The 18,167-nt window shown below is 45.1% G+C and overlaps 2 protein-coding genes across 2 annotated transcripts; both read left to right on the forward strand.

Annotated features, from left to right (window-relative positions):
* Positions 1 to 416: 416 nt before the first annotated feature.
* efna1b (ephrin-A1b) lies at positions 417 to 10,599 on the forward strand. The gene is made up of 4 exons (XM_030103429.1): positions 417 to 644; positions 9,088 to 9,383; positions 9,475 to 9,663; positions 9,788 to 10,599. Exons 1-4 carry the CDS (start codon positions 547 to 549, stop codon positions 9,907 to 9,909), a joined length of 705 nt encoding a protein of 234 aa, XP_029959289.1. The 5' UTR covers positions 417 to 546; the 3' UTR covers positions 9,910 to 10,599.
* A 3,509-nt stretch (positions 10,600 to 14,108) lies between these two features.
* slc50a1 (solute carrier family 50 member 1) lies at positions 14,109 to 17,579 on the forward strand. Its single transcript, XM_030102809.1, has 6 exons — positions 14,109 to 14,300; positions 14,553 to 14,630; positions 14,711 to 14,834; positions 14,910 to 15,071; positions 16,537 to 16,656; positions 16,741 to 17,579. Exons 1-6 carry the CDS (start codon positions 14,233 to 14,235, stop codon positions 16,846 to 16,848), a joined length of 660 nt encoding a protein of 219 aa, XP_029958669.1. The 5' UTR covers positions 14,109 to 14,232; the 3' UTR covers positions 16,849 to 17,579.
* The last annotated feature ends 588 nt before the right edge of the window (positions 17,580 to 18,167 follow it).

Here is an 18,167-nt window from a genome sequence, read left to right on the forward strand (position 1 = left end):
TTTATATGGGATGATGATCCCCTATCACCCCAGACTTCAAACTTCCAGACTCCCCCACGTTTTTTTTTTTCCCAATATTATCTCTATCCATTGGAATCCATAGGGAATGAGAAGCAAAGCTCCTCTTCTGCATCTTGTATATACTCTGCAGCTGTTAGAACTGACACCAAGACTTGGTTTATGATTTAAATTGGACTGCATTACATTTAGAATGTATTCTGTTCTAAATGTTTCATTAAAATTGTCTCTACAGTGTTATTTCATTCCCACAGGGCTGTTTATGCATTTACTTTTGTTTGTGGTGGGGCGGGGCTCGAAACACCCCCTCACGCGCTGCCCCGCCCCCCGTGGGCGGAGTCAGGTCAGTCTCAAACAAAACCGTTAAGTAGCGCTCCTGAAGCAGTCTAGAACTGCGTCTGCACAGAGGAGAGCATCACTGCATCTCAACTCGGTTTCCCGCGTTTGTTTGAGTTTCGCGTGAGTGAAACCTTCATCCAGTGAAGTTTATTTACAAACTCGTCGATCGCCAGTTGAAGTTTCGGAGCTATGGATTTGTTGTGCGCGGTGTGTGTGCTGCTGACCATCAGTGCGTGGTGCGCCTCTGCGGAGAGACACAGCGTCTACTGGAACAGCTCCAACCCCAAGTAAGTGCTCGTCTGGGATTTAGTTGTTTTTTTTAATCGGGAGTGTTCTGAATGAGGAAGCTGTTTAATGTGTGAGTGTTTCCTTTCCCCCGTAAAGTTAATCATACACTACCTGTTCAGTGTGACTGCGCGCGCGCGTGTGTTTACCGCTATATCTCCTGCATGCAACTTTCCGCCGTGCCACAGAGCGCGCGTGTGAATCGGCCCGATGTTGATCCTCCGCTTCTCCTTCACATACTCCACGCGCCAGGTGAAGCCTCGCGCGCGCGTGTTTGTGTTTGTCCCTTTAAACTCGCCGAGTTCTGCTCTCACGCGCACGTTTGACCGGACTGTGCTGCAGCCGGATGTAAACGCAGAGGATTGTGAGCGGATGCCGAGACTGGCGGACAGATTCACCACTATTTTTAAACCGCAACGCATAGACAGACATACCCTGACAGTAGAAAATAGACTGACAAGTATGAACTTGGGCTGTCTGCGGGGGTTTGCACCTGTGTTTACTGTGTCATGGGGGAAAAAAAAGCAATCAGAGTTTGGGTTAATGGGGATAGCGGGTGTCTGAGTCACACTCACTGGGACAAACTGTATATTGCTGATTATTTTGTTTTGAGGTCAGAAATGTAATGCGACCCGACTACTCCCCGGGATCGATCGAGCTTGACATATCGCTGTGAGATTTATTGAGCTTTTAGCGTGGGGAGAGTGATCCCGACGCTTTATTTTAAAACCGAGCTGATACAGAAGGACGGTCGATTAAAACCCGCCACCGAGAAGAAACAAGGGCAGAAGCCATTATGGCCTTTTAGCCGCGTCTTGATTACATTACCGGCTCTCTAATTGCCCTTTAACAATGGCAATAGACACAAAGCTTAAAAAAAAGAGCCCCTGCAACAAGGAAAACAGTTGTCTTGATAATTGGACGGGAAGAGTCTTGCCGTCGTGAGCAGAGCTCGAGTCATCAGCTGTTTCATGTGTGAGTCAGTGACCCCGGGTTGACCCCACCTGGGTTTTACACCTGAGTCACCGCAGACAGAGGAGGCTGGCAGGTGGGCTCAGGTGAGACGGGAGGGAAAGGGACCTTCTTGTAACCAGAGTCACTTCTGCATAAAGGGAGCGGGAGACTGGAGATCCCTGATTTACTTCTCTAAAGAAAGTGTGTTCAAAGCATCGGAGAAAGAAGACAGACCTGTTTTTCTCTAATCCCACTCTGAACTACCAATCTAATCCATTCTAGCACATCACTGAAGTTAGATCTCTGAATGAACAAATTGTATACATTTAACTTTTCATTGATAACTCTTCTCTTTCTGCTTCATCTGTTATTCTGTGCAGAATCAGGATTGCTGCAGAATCAGTACTTTTTTATAAAGAGATATTTAAAGTTTTGGATTTGAACCACAATAAATTGCTTCATGATAACATGATACAAAAGGTTTTTCCAGTATGAGTAAAAGAAGAAATCTAAAAAATGATCAAAGTATAACACAAATGGTACTTGATTTCAGCATTGTGATCCATTCCTTCCACCACTTCTTATTCCTCACTGAAATACACGTTCATCAAAGTTGAGGGAGAATAATTCTTCATAAAGTCAGAGTTCTGATTACGTACTCATGACGCATTGTTAGATTTTTCCACCAAGTTTCCAGCCTAATCTCTCTTACCTCATCATAATCTCCCAATGCACCTCCCACCTCTCACTCTTCTTCTCTGACGTCTCGCGTCTCCCCGCTTCAGTGAAAGCCCACCTGACTTCAAACCTCCCCGGTGATCAATCCGTCACCTGCCGGAGGGATTAGATCCATCAGTGACCTGTGAAGGCAGCAGGCTGTGGATAATTGATGCTAATTGATTCCTGCCCAGATTATGAGGTGTGGTGATTTGTCTTTGGGTTGAGGACAGTGACCAGATGGCAGCAGTCTGTCCATTCATGTTGGAGAGTGCAGAGGTGTGTGTGTGTGCGCGCGCGCGTGCGTGCGTGCGTGTGTTTGTTTTTCTCCAACTTGTCAGTGCGATTTAAGTCGTACGGCTTAATCCCGCGCTTCAAGTTCTGTGGGGATTTAATACACTGATTGTGTTTGTGTACCGTTTTGTGACGTGACAGGTGGATGGGCATGTTTTTCTCTGCCTGTTCCAGTCTTGTTTTTTTCATACTACGTGTCGCTGCCTGCGCCAACTTTATTAGCCTGCGCAAAGGGAGAGTTTGAACTTGTGCTGCCCTGAACTGGCTTTTAACTGGAAGCAATTGTTTTTGTGTGCGAGTGTGTGTGTGTGTGTGTACTGACAGTACGTGGTTGAGTCTGCATGTGCGTATCAGCGTCAGAGTGAAACAGGGAGTGGCCCTTTACCGGAGGCAGCCTTACCGAGACATGATAAATGTGTGAGTCACACTTACACACACTTGGGGGCAACAGGGAGGACTTGGGTGTTAATATTAGCCACAGCCAGCATTCCACCCTGCTGTTACTATACTCAACTCTGTCAGCTGCCTATGTTGCGTGTGTTAGTGTGTGTGTGTGTTTGTGTGTTTTCTCCCTCTGTACCTGTCCGTTCCACTCCCCATCCTTTCACTCCTACTCCTCTTTTTAACAGCTGGGCCTCCTCCCTGACTGGCACAGGCCCCAAACCCTCTATCTATCTGAGTTTTTTTCTCTCTCTCTCTGATTCATTGATTCAAGTACAGTCCATGTGTCCTGTGTTTCTGCCCATATATAGATACTACTAAAACTCTACTTCACTGCATCCTTCAGTCTCTGGCTGGCACCATCCATCTCGGGCAGCCTGGGTTCTGAGTTCATGTCCCGTGCTTCCAGTATCTGTGCAAATGTCTCGATGAGGAGCCGGAGTAACGTAATATTCTGTTTATCTCGGCCTGTGTCTGGTTCAGGCTGTCTTTAGTGTTATTGAAGCAGGCGGGCCTGTCTCTACATGCACATGTTACCCGAGGGGGTGAGCTTGAGGTGAAGGTGGTCGATGTAAACCCACCCCATCACCCCCCCTCCCACCACATTTTAGACATTTTGTTCCCTCTCTCTCTCTCGCTGTCTCTTCTTTGTTTGCTCATTAGTTACCCCTCCTCGGCCTGCGTCCCGTCTGGTTGCTGACCGCTAATCTCAGCCGAATGAGAACACACATACACACTAACATAGATTACGCACGACGTATAATCTGACCATCTGACCTACAGACACAAAACCATCTGAGTACTTCATTCCATATATGTGATGTAACCTCTGTCGGCCGCGCTTTATGTACCCTGTGAGCGTATATGTGGATTACCAGATGATTATTACAATGCATCCAAATTCCTGGAATAAACCTATATTTGTCTCATTGCATTCCCACCATAATCCCCCAGATGGATTCATTCTATATTGAAAAATTCAATTACATGTTGATTCATTTGCAGACGGCTTTGTGTATACTTTCTGCTGACGTAACTGCTGTCTTACCTAACTTTTCTTATGTATAGGAAAGAATATGCATGCATATAGTAGCACACAGGAGATGTGTGTAAGCTCTAATGTGTGGTACGTGAGGCTGAAGTCTTCAGACGTCTTCCTCTCCCAATCACAGTATCTGTTTTCTCCCTGCTCTTCCTTTCGCTTCCTTATCTGTGGTCCAGACTTCCCCTCGCTCCCCAGTCTCCATCATCCCAGCCCACCCCTCTTTCTCACAGACCTTCCTCTGTTTGGCCCCAGTAGTTTTCCACCAAACGAGGACAGAGCGCCTCTCAGCCCGGCTTCCACCAACAGTAGAGGCCTGATTTTCACCCACTGTTATCTTACTAAGAGTGGGCAGGCATGCATGTGTGTGTGTGAGAGAGAGTGTGTATATGTACACTGCTCATTCATAGCATTTCAGGAATACCTTGGCAGCACTGGCCACTTTAAGCTCACTGTTGCCCCCTAAAGGCAGAAATGGAAACGGATGAAATTCAGCTTTGGAATTGGACAATTTTGTTATTGTCTTTTTCCAATAGTTGAAAAAGATTTAAATAATTTGTTCTTGGAGTTATTGAGATATTTCTTTCCTAAAGCTAAACCAGCAAACAGATTAACTTTCAGTGACCCTCCAACATATTAATCCAAGCATGATACCATTTGGCCTTCTTCTATTCATCGCCGACAGAATGGGAGGCTGCAAAACGGGGTGAAAAGACTTTAGGGGCAAAAGAGGGAGGAGAAGGGGGAGGAGGAGTGGAGGTTTGGGTGCTGGCTGAGCTATAGAGAAGGATTTGTGTTGAGAAATTAGCCTGGATGAAGAGCTCTGGTATATTATGTCAGTGTTAAGAGACAGAACAAAATAGGGGAAAAGGGAGGAGGGGGCGGACTAATTTTTGCAGGAATAAAAGCGAGGCAGACAGAGGGAGGAGAGAGTGGACAGTGATGGATGGAGGGAGGGTGAAAGCCTGGAAGTGAATCAGTAAGAAACGCCTGTGACAGTTTTAAAGGCCAGAGAGATTCAGAGCGTATTAACTATGTAATTCATGCACTTATAGAAACACATGCGCTTCTCAATCCCTGTTTTTTTTCTTAGTTGCGTCCTGAAATCGTAGTCAAGGTATCGGCAGCAGGTTGCACTGGTGCACAGTGGATGAATGAAGTCGTCCCACTTGGGTTCTTATTTCCAGACCGTGAGAGAGAAAGAATGAAGGTAAATTACATTGGAAGCTAATAAAGAGAGACTTTTCATTGTATATTAGATTGGCTCTATTAGAGCGGCCCACTTGTGAGCAGCTAAACCCATTAGGGCCACTGACAGCTCTGCAGCCCGTGTGAAAGGAGGTGTGAATCTGTCATACCACAGCAAATTAATCGGGTATTAAGTGTACACCTCAAAGTAAAAGTGTGTGTGTGTATGTGTGAGACTGGGGCTGGAAATTTGATGACCGCGGCTTGCGAGAACGGAGCCCAAACCGCACGCCCCTCCTCCTGGAGTGGCATTCCAGCGTGCGCGCACTTACCGCTGATTACCTGCGAAGCAAATGGAGGGCCGGGGAGCTCGGGTGGTGGGGTGGGGGGCTGCATCTGTTTGGTGTTTTCGGTCGTGCTGGTTCTCTCAGGGAGTGTATGCCAACACACGTCTTCGGTGCTGACTCGGCTGCTGGTTGCGTGAGAGAAGCTTGCGACCCTGAACTCTAACCCTTTGACCCGGCTGCCAGTTTGAAACGCTTCCCCGGAGAAAGAGGGGCGGCAGAAGACAGAGTTCCTGTGTCAGTTGTTTGACTGAGACCAGTGTGAGCTCAAGGGGCAAATGGAGGGAGGGATCGCTGTGGGGTTGTCAGGGAGAAGGGAAGGAGGATGGCAGGAAAAAAGGAAGAGAACAGAGGCAGTGCGAGGACAATGGTAAGCGACAACTAGCCACCTACTATATTAATCATGAGTGCTGGTTTTATAACCACACACACACACACACACCTTCTCCAATGACGCAAAAACTAGAGTAGCTCCGTAGTGAGAAGTGACCTGCAGATCGGAAGAAAGACTACAACCACCTTCAACCTCTGCTGTTTACCCACACCTCGGTCTTATGTAGGAAAACACACACCCGTGCGCTAACACGCGCACGCACGCGGCTCCAGAAGGCCTCGATAAACAGATGTGCTCATGAGCCCGGGGCGCTAGACGCCCTGAATTAGGCTCTTCAGAGAATCCCTCTCCCCTGAAAACATGTGCACACACGGCGCGAGCTGCAGAGGTAGACGCGTGGAAAGTAGGTTCACAGCAGCTCCCGCAGCTGGCTCGCCGTCTCACAAAGGATCCAGCTATCACGTTAACGCGACTCTCACTCGCCCGAGAACTGTCAGTCAGACACCGGCACAGGGGCGAAATGCAGGAGGCGGCTTTGATGAGCGACGACGTAAAGTGAGGAAGATGCAGGAAGAGGAGCAGTCGAAGACAGAGTGCCATAGACGTCTCATAAAGATAACTCAATCCACATCAACTAAGCAAGAATTTGGCCATGAATAAATTCGGCCTACTGTGATGCTATTGTTACAGCTGCTAAACTTCGCCCGGCCATATGCATTAGACACCAACACAACGGCCGTGGCAGTGAAAGCTCCACAGGGGATAAGGTGCAGGGGTTGAGGGGGCCCTGTGGCCTGCAGGCATTCTCTCTTTGGGGAGGGAAGGGGTATAATTACACCACATTCATTCCTCCTCCCCTCCTTTTCGGGGGAACACATTGGCCCCAGACCCCTAACAGCTTTTAATTAGCCCGGCCATTGGCGGAGGGACGGAGGAGGGGAAATGAGGAGGTGTGGAGGAGGATAAAGAGGAGAGTTTTCTTAAAAGCGGAGTCATGAAAGAAATTAGCAACAGAATCTGTCTGTTTTGTTGGCTTTTGACAAGCCTGCATTCATGCAGGGGTCGGCCAGACCGCTAACAAGGAGGCAGTGTGGGAAAAAGGTGTATCCTATACGATTAAAAACCATTCTTCACTTCAGTAAACCACTTGAGACCTCCAAACATTTTCTTTCCTGCAAGTCTGTTATTATTGTGTTGACTGGAGAAAACAGAGGAGAGGCGCACGGCGAGAGATCTGAGATTAATTGGCCAATTAGGCTGCTACAGATGTGTCTCTTTTAGTTTCATTGATGCACTTGCCTGAGCAGACCAAGCACTTACACGCTATAATGTGTATATATATACACACACAGACATACACACCTGCACTGAAGTGCACACACCAACAAAGAAACCTTTTTGGGAGAAAGCCCTGATTACAAGCCGAGCGTTCAGCCTGTTAGTCCAGATAACAAACACAGGACTGTGTTCAACCAACAAAGCGTTTTTTGACAGGTATAGTTAGCTCCAAGCGACACCCACACACACACACACACACACACACACACACACACACACACACAAACAGAGACAGGAAGGAGGGGTTAGAGGCCCTCATTTGGAGCCAGTGTGTCTGTAACTTGGCCAGGGGGTCCTAACAGGAGCCACAACAACAAGGCGGGGGGCGGGGGCGGGGGGGGGGGGGGGGGGGGGGGGGGGGGTGTCAGAGCCACCACGTCCCGGGCTTTGATGACGGGGCAACACAGGCTTTAGAGCACATAAACAGCGGCAGACACACGGCTCTGTTTTCCTGTCACTTTCACCCTCGACAGCATGTGAAACACAAGCATTAACTCGCAGGCTCTCAGCCGGGGCTCAGCCTGAGTTTGTGAATTTAAAGCCTGTCGTGCCCGAGGATGTAATGTGAGTGATAGGCCAACATTAATCTTTCTTCGCTTCCCCACTTTTGGCAAGTCTTCCACCCAGAGCAACATGCCAGCCAGCTGCACACCCAATTCAACGTTTCACCTGCTTTTTGTTGACGTCAAGAAAAAAAAAATAGCACTATTATGTAGAACTGGCCAATAAATATTTGCTTTTGCACTTTTTCCTCATTTTAGGCGATGAATCTGCTCCTAACAGAGAGTTAAAGTTCTTCAGGGTTGAAAAGGAACCTCGGCTATTTAAATTCGTCCTTTATATTCTCACTGAACATAATCGCCACAAAGTGCAGTGGGGCTGCGCAAGATTTCCACTCCTTTTTCACCATCTTTCTATACTTCATTAGTGCACCAGGACTGAACCAAGCAGAGGAAGTGAGCAAAGAGGAGACGGGAAGGCTTAAAAAGAGCCGTAAAACTAAATGAAGGGTAAAGATGAAAAGAGAAACGGGGAGCGAGCGCCTGGCTGTCTCCACCCACTCGGTCTCTGACTTTGATGGAGTCGGTGGGAAATTGTGAGGAAAAAGGTACATATAGAGGCAACAAATTAGCCAGAGGATTCACAACAGGAGCTGCAGCACAGATGGACCAACATCCAGGTGATAAACTAATGAGACAGAAGCTGCGAAATGAGTTAAAAAGACTTGTCAGCGAAGGTCAGTCAGTCGTACGGATTGAAAAGTTGAGGGAAAGAGAAGTGGGGAAAAACAGATTGTGGAGGTGAGCTGTCACTCATCATCTCGTCTGTTTGGAATCAGGTGAGAGGTGAATCTCCGCTGAAGGGAAGAAACGGGGTGTGTGTGTGTGAGTGGGATGATGGTTCTGGGTGTGTTTTCTCGCCCAAAAAACGGCGTGAACAAGTCCAGCCTGATCAGGTTCTTTTCCACTCGGCTCCGCGGACGCGTCCAGACAGGCCCACCGAAACACGTCAACACCAACATGATCGTGTGTGTCTGCTGGCTCCAAAAGCAGCTTCACCTGAACGCCCGTCGTGTGTGTGGGGCTGTCTGAGTGTATGATTACCCCCCCCCCCCCCCCCCCCCCCCCCCCATAATTATTTTCTACAGATGTATTACATCGGCCCGAGAGCCAAACGGTGGACACATATATCAAACAAATGGAGGATATCCGCCTCTGTTCATGTTACAAAATAAATCTTGTAGCTGAGGACATCTGTGACTAAACCGCCTCTCTCTCCTGGTCTCCCTGCAGCTTCCTGTGGGATGAGTACACGGTGGAAGTGCGTATCAACGACTATCTGGACATCATCTGCCCCCACTACGCCCACGGCGAGGTGTCATCGCATGCGGCCGAGCGCTACGTCTTGTACATGGTGGAGAAGGAGGACTACGACGTGTGCAAGCCGCACTCCTTCGATCAGCTCCGCTGGGAGTGTTCCAGGCCGTTCGCTCCACACGCTCCCGAAAAGTTCTCGGAGAAGTTCCAGCGCTTCACGCCTTTCACCTTGGGCAAAGAGTTTCGGCAGGGAGAGAGCTACTACTACATCTGTAAGTATCACTAATAGCAACAACACTTGTGTCTTTTTAGACTCTTTTGTGAATGTTTTGATTAACGTTCTCCTCGTTTTCGCTTTTTCAGCCAAGCCAATGCATCACCACGGCCAGGACTGTCTGAGGCTGAGAGTGGACGTCATCGGACATAAAGGCTCCGCAAAGGCTCACGTGGACAAGCCCAAGGCGGAGGAGGCGGGGAAGAAATTAGACGAGGAGAAAGTGAAGTTTTCTGCTGCTGGAGGAGTTCACAACCTCTCCAACCGGCTCCCAGCAGGTGAGGATTCCTTACACACATAAATTAGTGACAGCAGTGGCGTGACTGCTGTGTGTGTGTGTGTGTTTACCATTCCTGAGCCGTGAAATCCCGGACTGACTGTCTGTCCCGTCTCGTTTCTCAGATGACCCCGACGTGATGCTGCCCAACGTCCAGCGGAGCGTCGGCAGCTCCGGAGCGCAGCTGCTCTCCTTCTCGCTCGTCTTCACCATGATCCCAGTCTTATTAGCCCTGATGCTGCACTGATGCAGACTGAGGCTTAGTGACAGAGACTTTAATAACCCAATGCTGGCCGTTGGGACAGACTTTTTTTTTATACAGTCTTTTTTTTTTACACGAGCATGGACAGTGTGTGTTTGGTGTGTTTCTCTGTGTGAATGTGGAACGTGGATCGCTCCAAAGATGTGGACTGTTTTTTTCTCTTTCTTGCTTTGTGATGAGGATGGAAATTCTCAGTTTTTGACCATTCAGGATGGACAAACATTTCAGTCTTTATGATCAAGACTCCAGACAAAATGATCAAAATACTATTGTCTTTACATCAAATTGAAATATGAGTCAGGTTGGCTTTCCTGCTCGACACACCAATGGTACAATAGTGCATGAGTTACTCAACTTAAATATGTGTTTTTTTCCTTCCTCTACATGTAGAGACATTATTGATTTTGTGTATTGTTGTCGGCAAATGCCAAATTCACCTCATGTAGGATCATTGTCATGTTGTGTAGCACTCCCCTCCTCTTCAGGTCATCTGTCATCTCAGTCACTCAATCACACAAGAAAACCGTGGAACCCAAACCAGTAGATCTCAGCCTTATTTTGGCTTCAATTCAGTCTTTAAGTTGTTGTGTTTAGTTTTGCATTTCAAGATTAAGAAAAAAAAAAAAATTATCATTAAAAAAAAAATTCAGTTTGAGAAATATTTCTGTTTTGCACTGACTTCACCTCGATCCTCCTGCAGGTTGCCAAACCAAGGTTGAGATCCACTGATCAAGGGAAAAAAACAAACCGGAGGAGGAGTTTTCGTGTAGGAGCTGAGCTCCTTCACGGTTTCTCTCCGTTCATTGGTTTACACCGTGTTGAAGGCATTGCGGTACACTGGCTGACATTTCAGATGTGATCCCACGTTCTCATTGTCCCACTTCAAGTTGAAGTGACTTCCCAGAAGACATTTGTTAGTTTTCTTGTTTAACATATTTTTGTTTTGTTTTTTTTAATGTTTACCTGTAAATTTGTATATAATAAAAACTATAAGAAACTGTTTTAAGATGTGAAATAAAAAATGTGATGTAACTGAATAAATGTGTCTGTACTCTCTTTGCTTCAATAGCCTTGACTGGATCTTTAAATCCCACTGAGATCTCTGAGATTTTGCTGACTGACAGTTTTTTGGCAACACCCATCAATCTCCTGTCCTACAAAATGTCTCCATTCTGCTTCACATTTCCACCCAAATCTTTCCTCCAGCCCAGTTTTCTCCCCTTCTCTGCACACTCCTTTCATCTACGGTGACACAACATGCCCCGACTTAAATTTCACAGTCTCTAAATCAAACACCGAAATCAAGAGGAGAATGAAAGAGGCTCGAAAGGCCAAAGCGAGAAAGCGGGTGAGCCCCACGAGCACACTGACAACAGGGTGAGAAGATGTCACTCTCACCTCCTTGCTCACGCCATATTCTCTTTTTTCCTCTTTTTTTTCCACAACCTTTCTGTTTGCTTCTCTCTCTATCCTCTTTTGAGGCGAAGATATGTATCCATCCACGCGGCTGTATGCTGAAATGAGGAGGAGCAGAGGGCAGCGACCTTCGTGCAAACTTCTGAAATGACTGAAAACTGCCAAAAGTCTCCATGCCGTGCAAAACCGCGCAACACACACACTCAAATTCAGAACATGAAACAGAACTGTGTGTTTTTCCATAATAACGTCATTGTTCAAACTGGCTGCAGATGATCGCAGCCCTTCAGAACTCTCACGTCTGTAGCACTCATGTATCGGTATGGGACGTTACTGCAGCGAAACGTGCACATCGATGTGTTTGCTGTGGCTTCCACTGCTGCAAAAATGCACAATTCTATCATTTCTCAGTAGTGAAGTCCTATAATTGTGAAATCATTGCAGTTAATGAAAAATAGTCTTTTTAATCTCGCTTGAGTAAAGCAAAGCATGTAGAACGCCAGCTGAAGCCACAATGAGTCACTGGACAGTTTGGTACAACCACGGACAATTACATTCAAAGGCGTCGAGATGGAAGATTTCCTGCTGTTGCATAATAAAAATTGGCTAAAACCTTCTTTTGTCTGTTTGACTTTTCTTCTTTTTATCAGTTCAGTCATTTATAAAATCTACTATATATTTCTATGGATACAAGGTCATGGTGCTACAGATCAATAAAAAATAATGAATATAACGTATATATAATCACTATATTTTTTACCTAAGCCTAGATTTTGTTTTCTAACACTAGAAGAGGTGAAAACGTCCTTTTGACAAATCTGCGTTCAGCTTGCTGAGGTTCCTCTGTGGAGGGTGCATCTTGTCCTTGTACCTGCATGTCTTTTCTCGGGGGTCCTTGTTTCCTCCCACAGCACAAAAACACTCATTTGAGATTAATTGATGACTCTAATGTCCTTGTAGTTGTTAATGTGCATACCCATGTTTACCCATAGTCAGCTGGGAGTCGCTCCAGCGCACCTCAACCTCAAACTGGATGGATGGATGGATGGATGGATGGATGGAACACTGTCTACTGCAATACAGAAAGACCTGATATAAATCACAGAGATTACTTTGCTCCTAGTATATTTAGAAATGACCTTAAAAAACAATAATAGGAAAAATGAAATGTCAAATGGACGCTAAGCTAAAAAAAAAAAAAAAAAAACTAAATTAGCGATGAAGAGAGGGAAAGTTATACATCGGAGATTGTTGTTAAAGGTCAAAATTGAAAATGTAGAGTGGGAAAAGAAAGCCACTTCAACCTGACAGACGCAGTGAGATCTCAAAGTCCATAATAGTGGAAAAGGTACTTGAGGTAAAAGGGTTCAATGAAAGTCAGTGAGAACATTTCAGAAAATTAGCATTACATTTAGCTTTCACTTTGCAAAATAGGTAGACCGCAGCAGTTTGACAGAGAAATTATACATCAGAAATATGAATCTTAACTCCTGAATGTAGCTTGAAATTAAAATCTACACAATGCAGTCGCCTACAGGGACTGGTACTGAGGATAAAACGATTCAAATCACACTGGCGTGCTTCATATGTGTGTATGATTTATACAGGAAAAAATTACCTGTGGAATCACAGTTGTAATTATGACATTCATTGTAATATGGGATTTTTTCCATTTCAATTGCTCCTGGACTGTCACTATGGAGCTCTTTGTTGAATGATAAAATATGTAACTTGCAAAAGCATTTTAGCTGTTGGAAAATGTCTGGTAGACTTAGTGTTGCAGAAATGTGTGTTTGTCCCTTTCCCGTTTTATGAAGTGAATTATTTTTAAGTTGATCACTTAATTAAATCCAAATAAAGAATGGTGAGGAGAAATAATAGATATAAAAAATATGTTCTGTAAGACAAGGTGAGTTTTTGTGTGGAGCAAACGTCAGTTGATTCAATGTGTTTTACAATAATCTGCAAATTATTCTGAAGAACAATTTCAAAACACATCCAATCTCTGTTGAGACTGTAAAAAAAAAAGCTAAGAAAGCGTTAAATACACGAAGGATGGTAAAAACAATAACATAATAACAACAACGCCTCGCAATACTGGCAATACTGGCTTATGACTCTGTCATAAGATAAATTTCACTCCATATAAAGCTTTTCATTAAAAGCAGTTGAATAAATGCAGCATTATCCTGTGCTGGGTTGTAAAGTGCTGAAGCCAGTCTCACACCGAGACACAAATCAGGGTCAAATGCATGTTTTTGGACTGTTTTAATATGTTATTTAATATGTTTTAATATGTTTTAATATGAAAAGTGCTGTACAAATAAAGCTAGATTGATTGATTGATTTATTGACAAATGGAAGTAGGTGTGAAGGGAATGTTATCTCAGAGAAGCAGCAGCATCTTATAAGCTGAAAGAAACTCAAATATCTGCAGCTATCACAGTGAGTGTAAAATCTCTGCATGCAACTGGATTTTCTTTTTTACAGCCATTTTATCACAGTTCACAATTTACATGTATTTTCTGTTAAGACATACAATTTGCAGGACAATTCCTCAGAATAACGTAAAGACATGTTTATTCCTACCTGCATTACTTTAATAAAATTGAAAAACTGCCTTCAAAATTCCCCCCACGTAGTGACGTCACTGCCACGTCGCCTGTGCTTCTATTCTCCCATTGGACAAATTTATCCCACGTGTCCAATCCAATAGCCAATCAGAGGAGAGAAACGCAGAGCACACTGACTGCAAACACGGAAATACAAAACGCTCCTCGTAGCGACTGGACGTCGACAGCCTTACGCAGTGAAAGGTTAAAGGTTAAAAGCAGGCATCGCGGGGTCACACGTCGATCTAAATAGTCTGATAAAGTCCGTTTCTCGCGCTCTATGGATTATCTGCCGTTTCTGTCATGGGCCTGCATCGTGTTTACTGTCGGGATGTTCTCTACTGGACTGTAAGTTCATGTTTACAGGTGATATTCATTATTAATTCATGCGCTCAGCCTGCAAATAACTCCTGGTAAAACAATAACAGAAACATGTTGGAACTGTGTGCTTGTTTTAACCGCTGGTCTTAAGATATTCACAACTTTACAGTCAAGTGATGCGCTGCAGGAAAGTAACATATGGCATGCGTGTTGTCACTCACTGGATTCGTTAAATCTCTCTTTTTGTCTATTTATTTATTTACTTTTCTGCGTTTTTAGGACCGACTTGAAGAAAATGCGAGAGACGAAAAGCACTGACAACATCCAGTTTCTCCCTTTCCTCACCACCTGTCTGAAGTGAGTCTGGTCAGTTCACTCCTGCTGTGATGCTTTGGTCAGCCCATCAAACACTCCTCCCCATCTCTCTGTCTCCATAGTAACATAGGCTGGTTGTATTATGGGATCCTGAAGAGGGACCGAACAATTGTGCTGGTCAACACAATCGGAGCACTTCTCCAGATCCTGTACATCGTCATGTACTTGCTCTACACAAAACAAAAGGTAAACATGGACTCAGGTGTGTGAAACACCGTGAACGTTAAACCTGTGCTTCATCTTGTTTGGCGTTTGTTTCAGAGGCAGGTGACGATGCAGACCCTCGTGGCCGGGTCGGTGCTTTTCTGCGGCTGGTGCTACTTCACCGTGTTTCTCAAAGAGGGAACGTCGCAGCTGGACCAGCTGGGCCTGACCTGCAGCGTGGTCACCGTCAGCATGTACCTGTCACCGCTGGCCGACCTGGTACGGCTCATTCAGACACATCACACCAGCAGCAGCATGCAACACAGGTCTGCACATTAGTTTCCATTCCATCCATCCATCTTCTATGATGCTCTGTCCAGGACAGGTCACCTGTCTGTCACCAAGGAAACAACACACACTCCCAATCACACTTATGGATAGTTTAAGGTCACCATTTAACCTTGTATGTTTTATTTTTCTGCTAAGAACAACATTGTCTAGGCTGCAGGAAGATTTATGCTAAGTTATTCCAATTGGAGCGATGGGAACCAGTTTTTCCATTCAAAACAGCAGAAGTGTGTGGGTTTAAAACACCAAGTATAAAATGCAAAACTCACCAAGATAATACATGTTTTTGATTTCAATCTTGTCACAGATAGATTTTAAATGTCTGTCAAGCCTAATGATGCCCATCTAAGGAATTTATTGTGACAATCAAACCTGAAAAACATGTGCTGGAGCATTGTTTTGTTATGCTGACGCTGGGCGTGCCGTTAAAATATCTGATTTACTTCACTACCGAATTAGTTTCAGTGAGTCTTATTATATTCAGTTTAAACACGAAACAGATCAAGTCTTCTTTGCTCTCCATGTGGCTGATTGAACCTCTGCACCAACGCCAGAGAGCAAGGGTGGAATTCAGTCCGAATCAGCTCAGTCCATTAACCAGCTCTTTACCAGTAGAGAGATCAATCTCCTGTTGTCTTTTTTTCCCTTTTCTCTCTTCATATCATCTTGTGGTTCCGTTCACCATCCTGTTTGTCTCCTTCACTCCATCTGCCCCGCAGCTCTGAGTGACCCTCGGTCAGTTTCCTGTCTTTCTTTTCCTCGTCTGCCTTCCTGTTATTCTCTGTCTCTGCTTTGTGCTTCGCCTCCTCAGATACAGTTTGTTTTATTGCTACACTCGTGTGATAGTGGCACTTATCTGAGTGCACCGATTGTTCTTCCCTAACCGTGCAGCACTTTTCATGTGTGAATGACAATCAAAGCGTGAATTCCACGTTTGTACATTTAGATATTTCTCTCCTATCAATGACTATTACAACATGCCCCTTAAGTCTAACACTGAGAGATAGTGATGAGGAGTAACAAGCCGTTAAAATATTCTCTGACAGTCTGGCAAGTGAGTCAGGCAGATTTAGTAAAGCGACTCTGATGCTTTTCCAAACTCACTTGGAAGAGAAGACCAAAGTTTAGAGGTGAATTTACTTCCTGAGCTGTAAAAATAAAACACTGATTGCATTTGGCGCGTCGTGGTGTTGTAGCGTTTGGCACTGTCGCGCTCACCACGGAAACAAAACGGGTTCTTCTGGACTTCAGCGCCTTTTTCCATCAAGTTTGCACAGACTTCCTCTGCTTACCAGGGTTTTAGCTTTGCTGACGCTGCTGATGGCTCTTCTCCGAATGTACAAGTTTTACATAATGTACTAAAGGACAATTGTTGTTTACTTGTCTTTGTTTTCAGGTGGGAATAGTGCGGAGTGGCAATGTGCAATGCTTGTCCTTCCCTCTGACTGTCGCCACCTTCTTCACTTCAACATCCTGGGTCCTCTACGGCCTTCAGCTGGTTGACTACTATATTGTGGTGAGACACTGTGGATATGCATTTAAATCAGTGTGCTTCAGCAACGTTATAGTATTTAAACATCCATGTCTGTCTTCATTGCAGGTTCCAAACACACCGGGCATCGTGACCAGCCTCATCAGATTTTATCTGTTTTGGAAATTTGGCGGTTTCAGTCAGAGCTCGCCTTCCTATAAACCTTTGCACATGTGAGCGCCGACGGTTTGAAGTGGAGACGACGATTCTGTTTACTATATTGGAAGACGGAGGAGACAAAGCTTCCCCGTCACGTGTCTTTTCAGACGAGTGGGACAAAGCTACATATTACGAAAAGAAGGGAAAAGCTCGCTAAATGTCAGCACTGCTGAAGTGTTGACGACGACAACGGTGTTTTGTTTACTTCTGGAGGAGGTACAGCTTGGGTGCAGTTACTTACATAGTAGGAAAAAACCTAATGTCTTAAATGCTGGTCAGCTGTTGTTTCTGCCCCCCCCCCCCCCCCAAGTGCCTTGACCCTGCCGGGTCTCGTCTTGCCACTAATGTTCAGTGGCATTTACTAATCTGACTACATGTCAGAAAGCCTGCTATCTGTTTTCAAGCCAGTGGACTGGATTGAACCTTATCTCTTTACTCGCCAAAGATCCTCTGAAGGAGTTTTACTTTACTGTCGGCTGCTATTTCGATCACGTTTTACGGTCTTATCCCGTTCGGTGGTACTCGTATATGGAACGCTGCAGTGTGTTTGGTTTCGTATTTTTGTCCACAGCTCGGTGGAGCAACGAGGGTTTCATATCTCTGCAGAGTTTGTACTCATACCTCTGTGTATCCATGCAAAGAGATTACTGTGTCATATCAGTGGCAATGATGTGTTCTGAAATGTTTTCTGAATATTTTTATTTTATTCGATATTTTTTCACAAGAATAAAGTTCAATGTTCACTCTTCGGTGCCTGGTTGTCATTCTGCAATGAAGTTTTAGTTTCGCCATAAAATGTGATTGAATGTGAAGTGGGACGTGTGAATCAAACGTGTCGGAGCGGATTCACTCACCTCAATGGATGTTTTATATCTGAAGGTGCCATTTAATTAGATTTATACCCTAATCATCAGTAATCTGTATTCATTATTATCTCTAAATAGTCGATAGTTTTTTTTCTTCCTTCTTCCTGTTGTAGCTTTTTTTATTTTTTTTTTCAACCCTGTGAAGTAGCAAGATTTGTGAATGCTTTGTTTTTGGGTGCAGTAATGAGCCTCCATGCAGATGTGTGGCGATAAGTGTGTTTTTGTGCGCTCGGAGTGGTTGTGTAAAGGGAGACAAAAGCCCGTTTGATGGGGCAGTAGTGCGAACCAGCTTGTTTGTGTGAGTGTGTTGATACAGAGAGAATAGTGGTGGGAAAGGCCACGCCAGAGGTTCTCATTCAACGTGTGTGTGTGTGTGTGTGTGTGTGTGTGTGTGTGTGTGCGCTACACTGGCCTCGCTCTTCCTGAGCTCAAAGAGCCTGCCCCTGACAGAGTACACACACAGACGACACA

This window comes from Salarias fasciatus, chromosome 11 (genome assembly GCF_902148845.1).
Source record: "Salarias fasciatus chromosome 11, fSalaFa1.1, whole genome shotgun sequence".
Taxonomy (NCBI): domain Eukaryota; kingdom Metazoa; phylum Chordata; class Actinopteri; order Blenniiformes; family Blenniidae; genus Salarias; species Salarias fasciatus.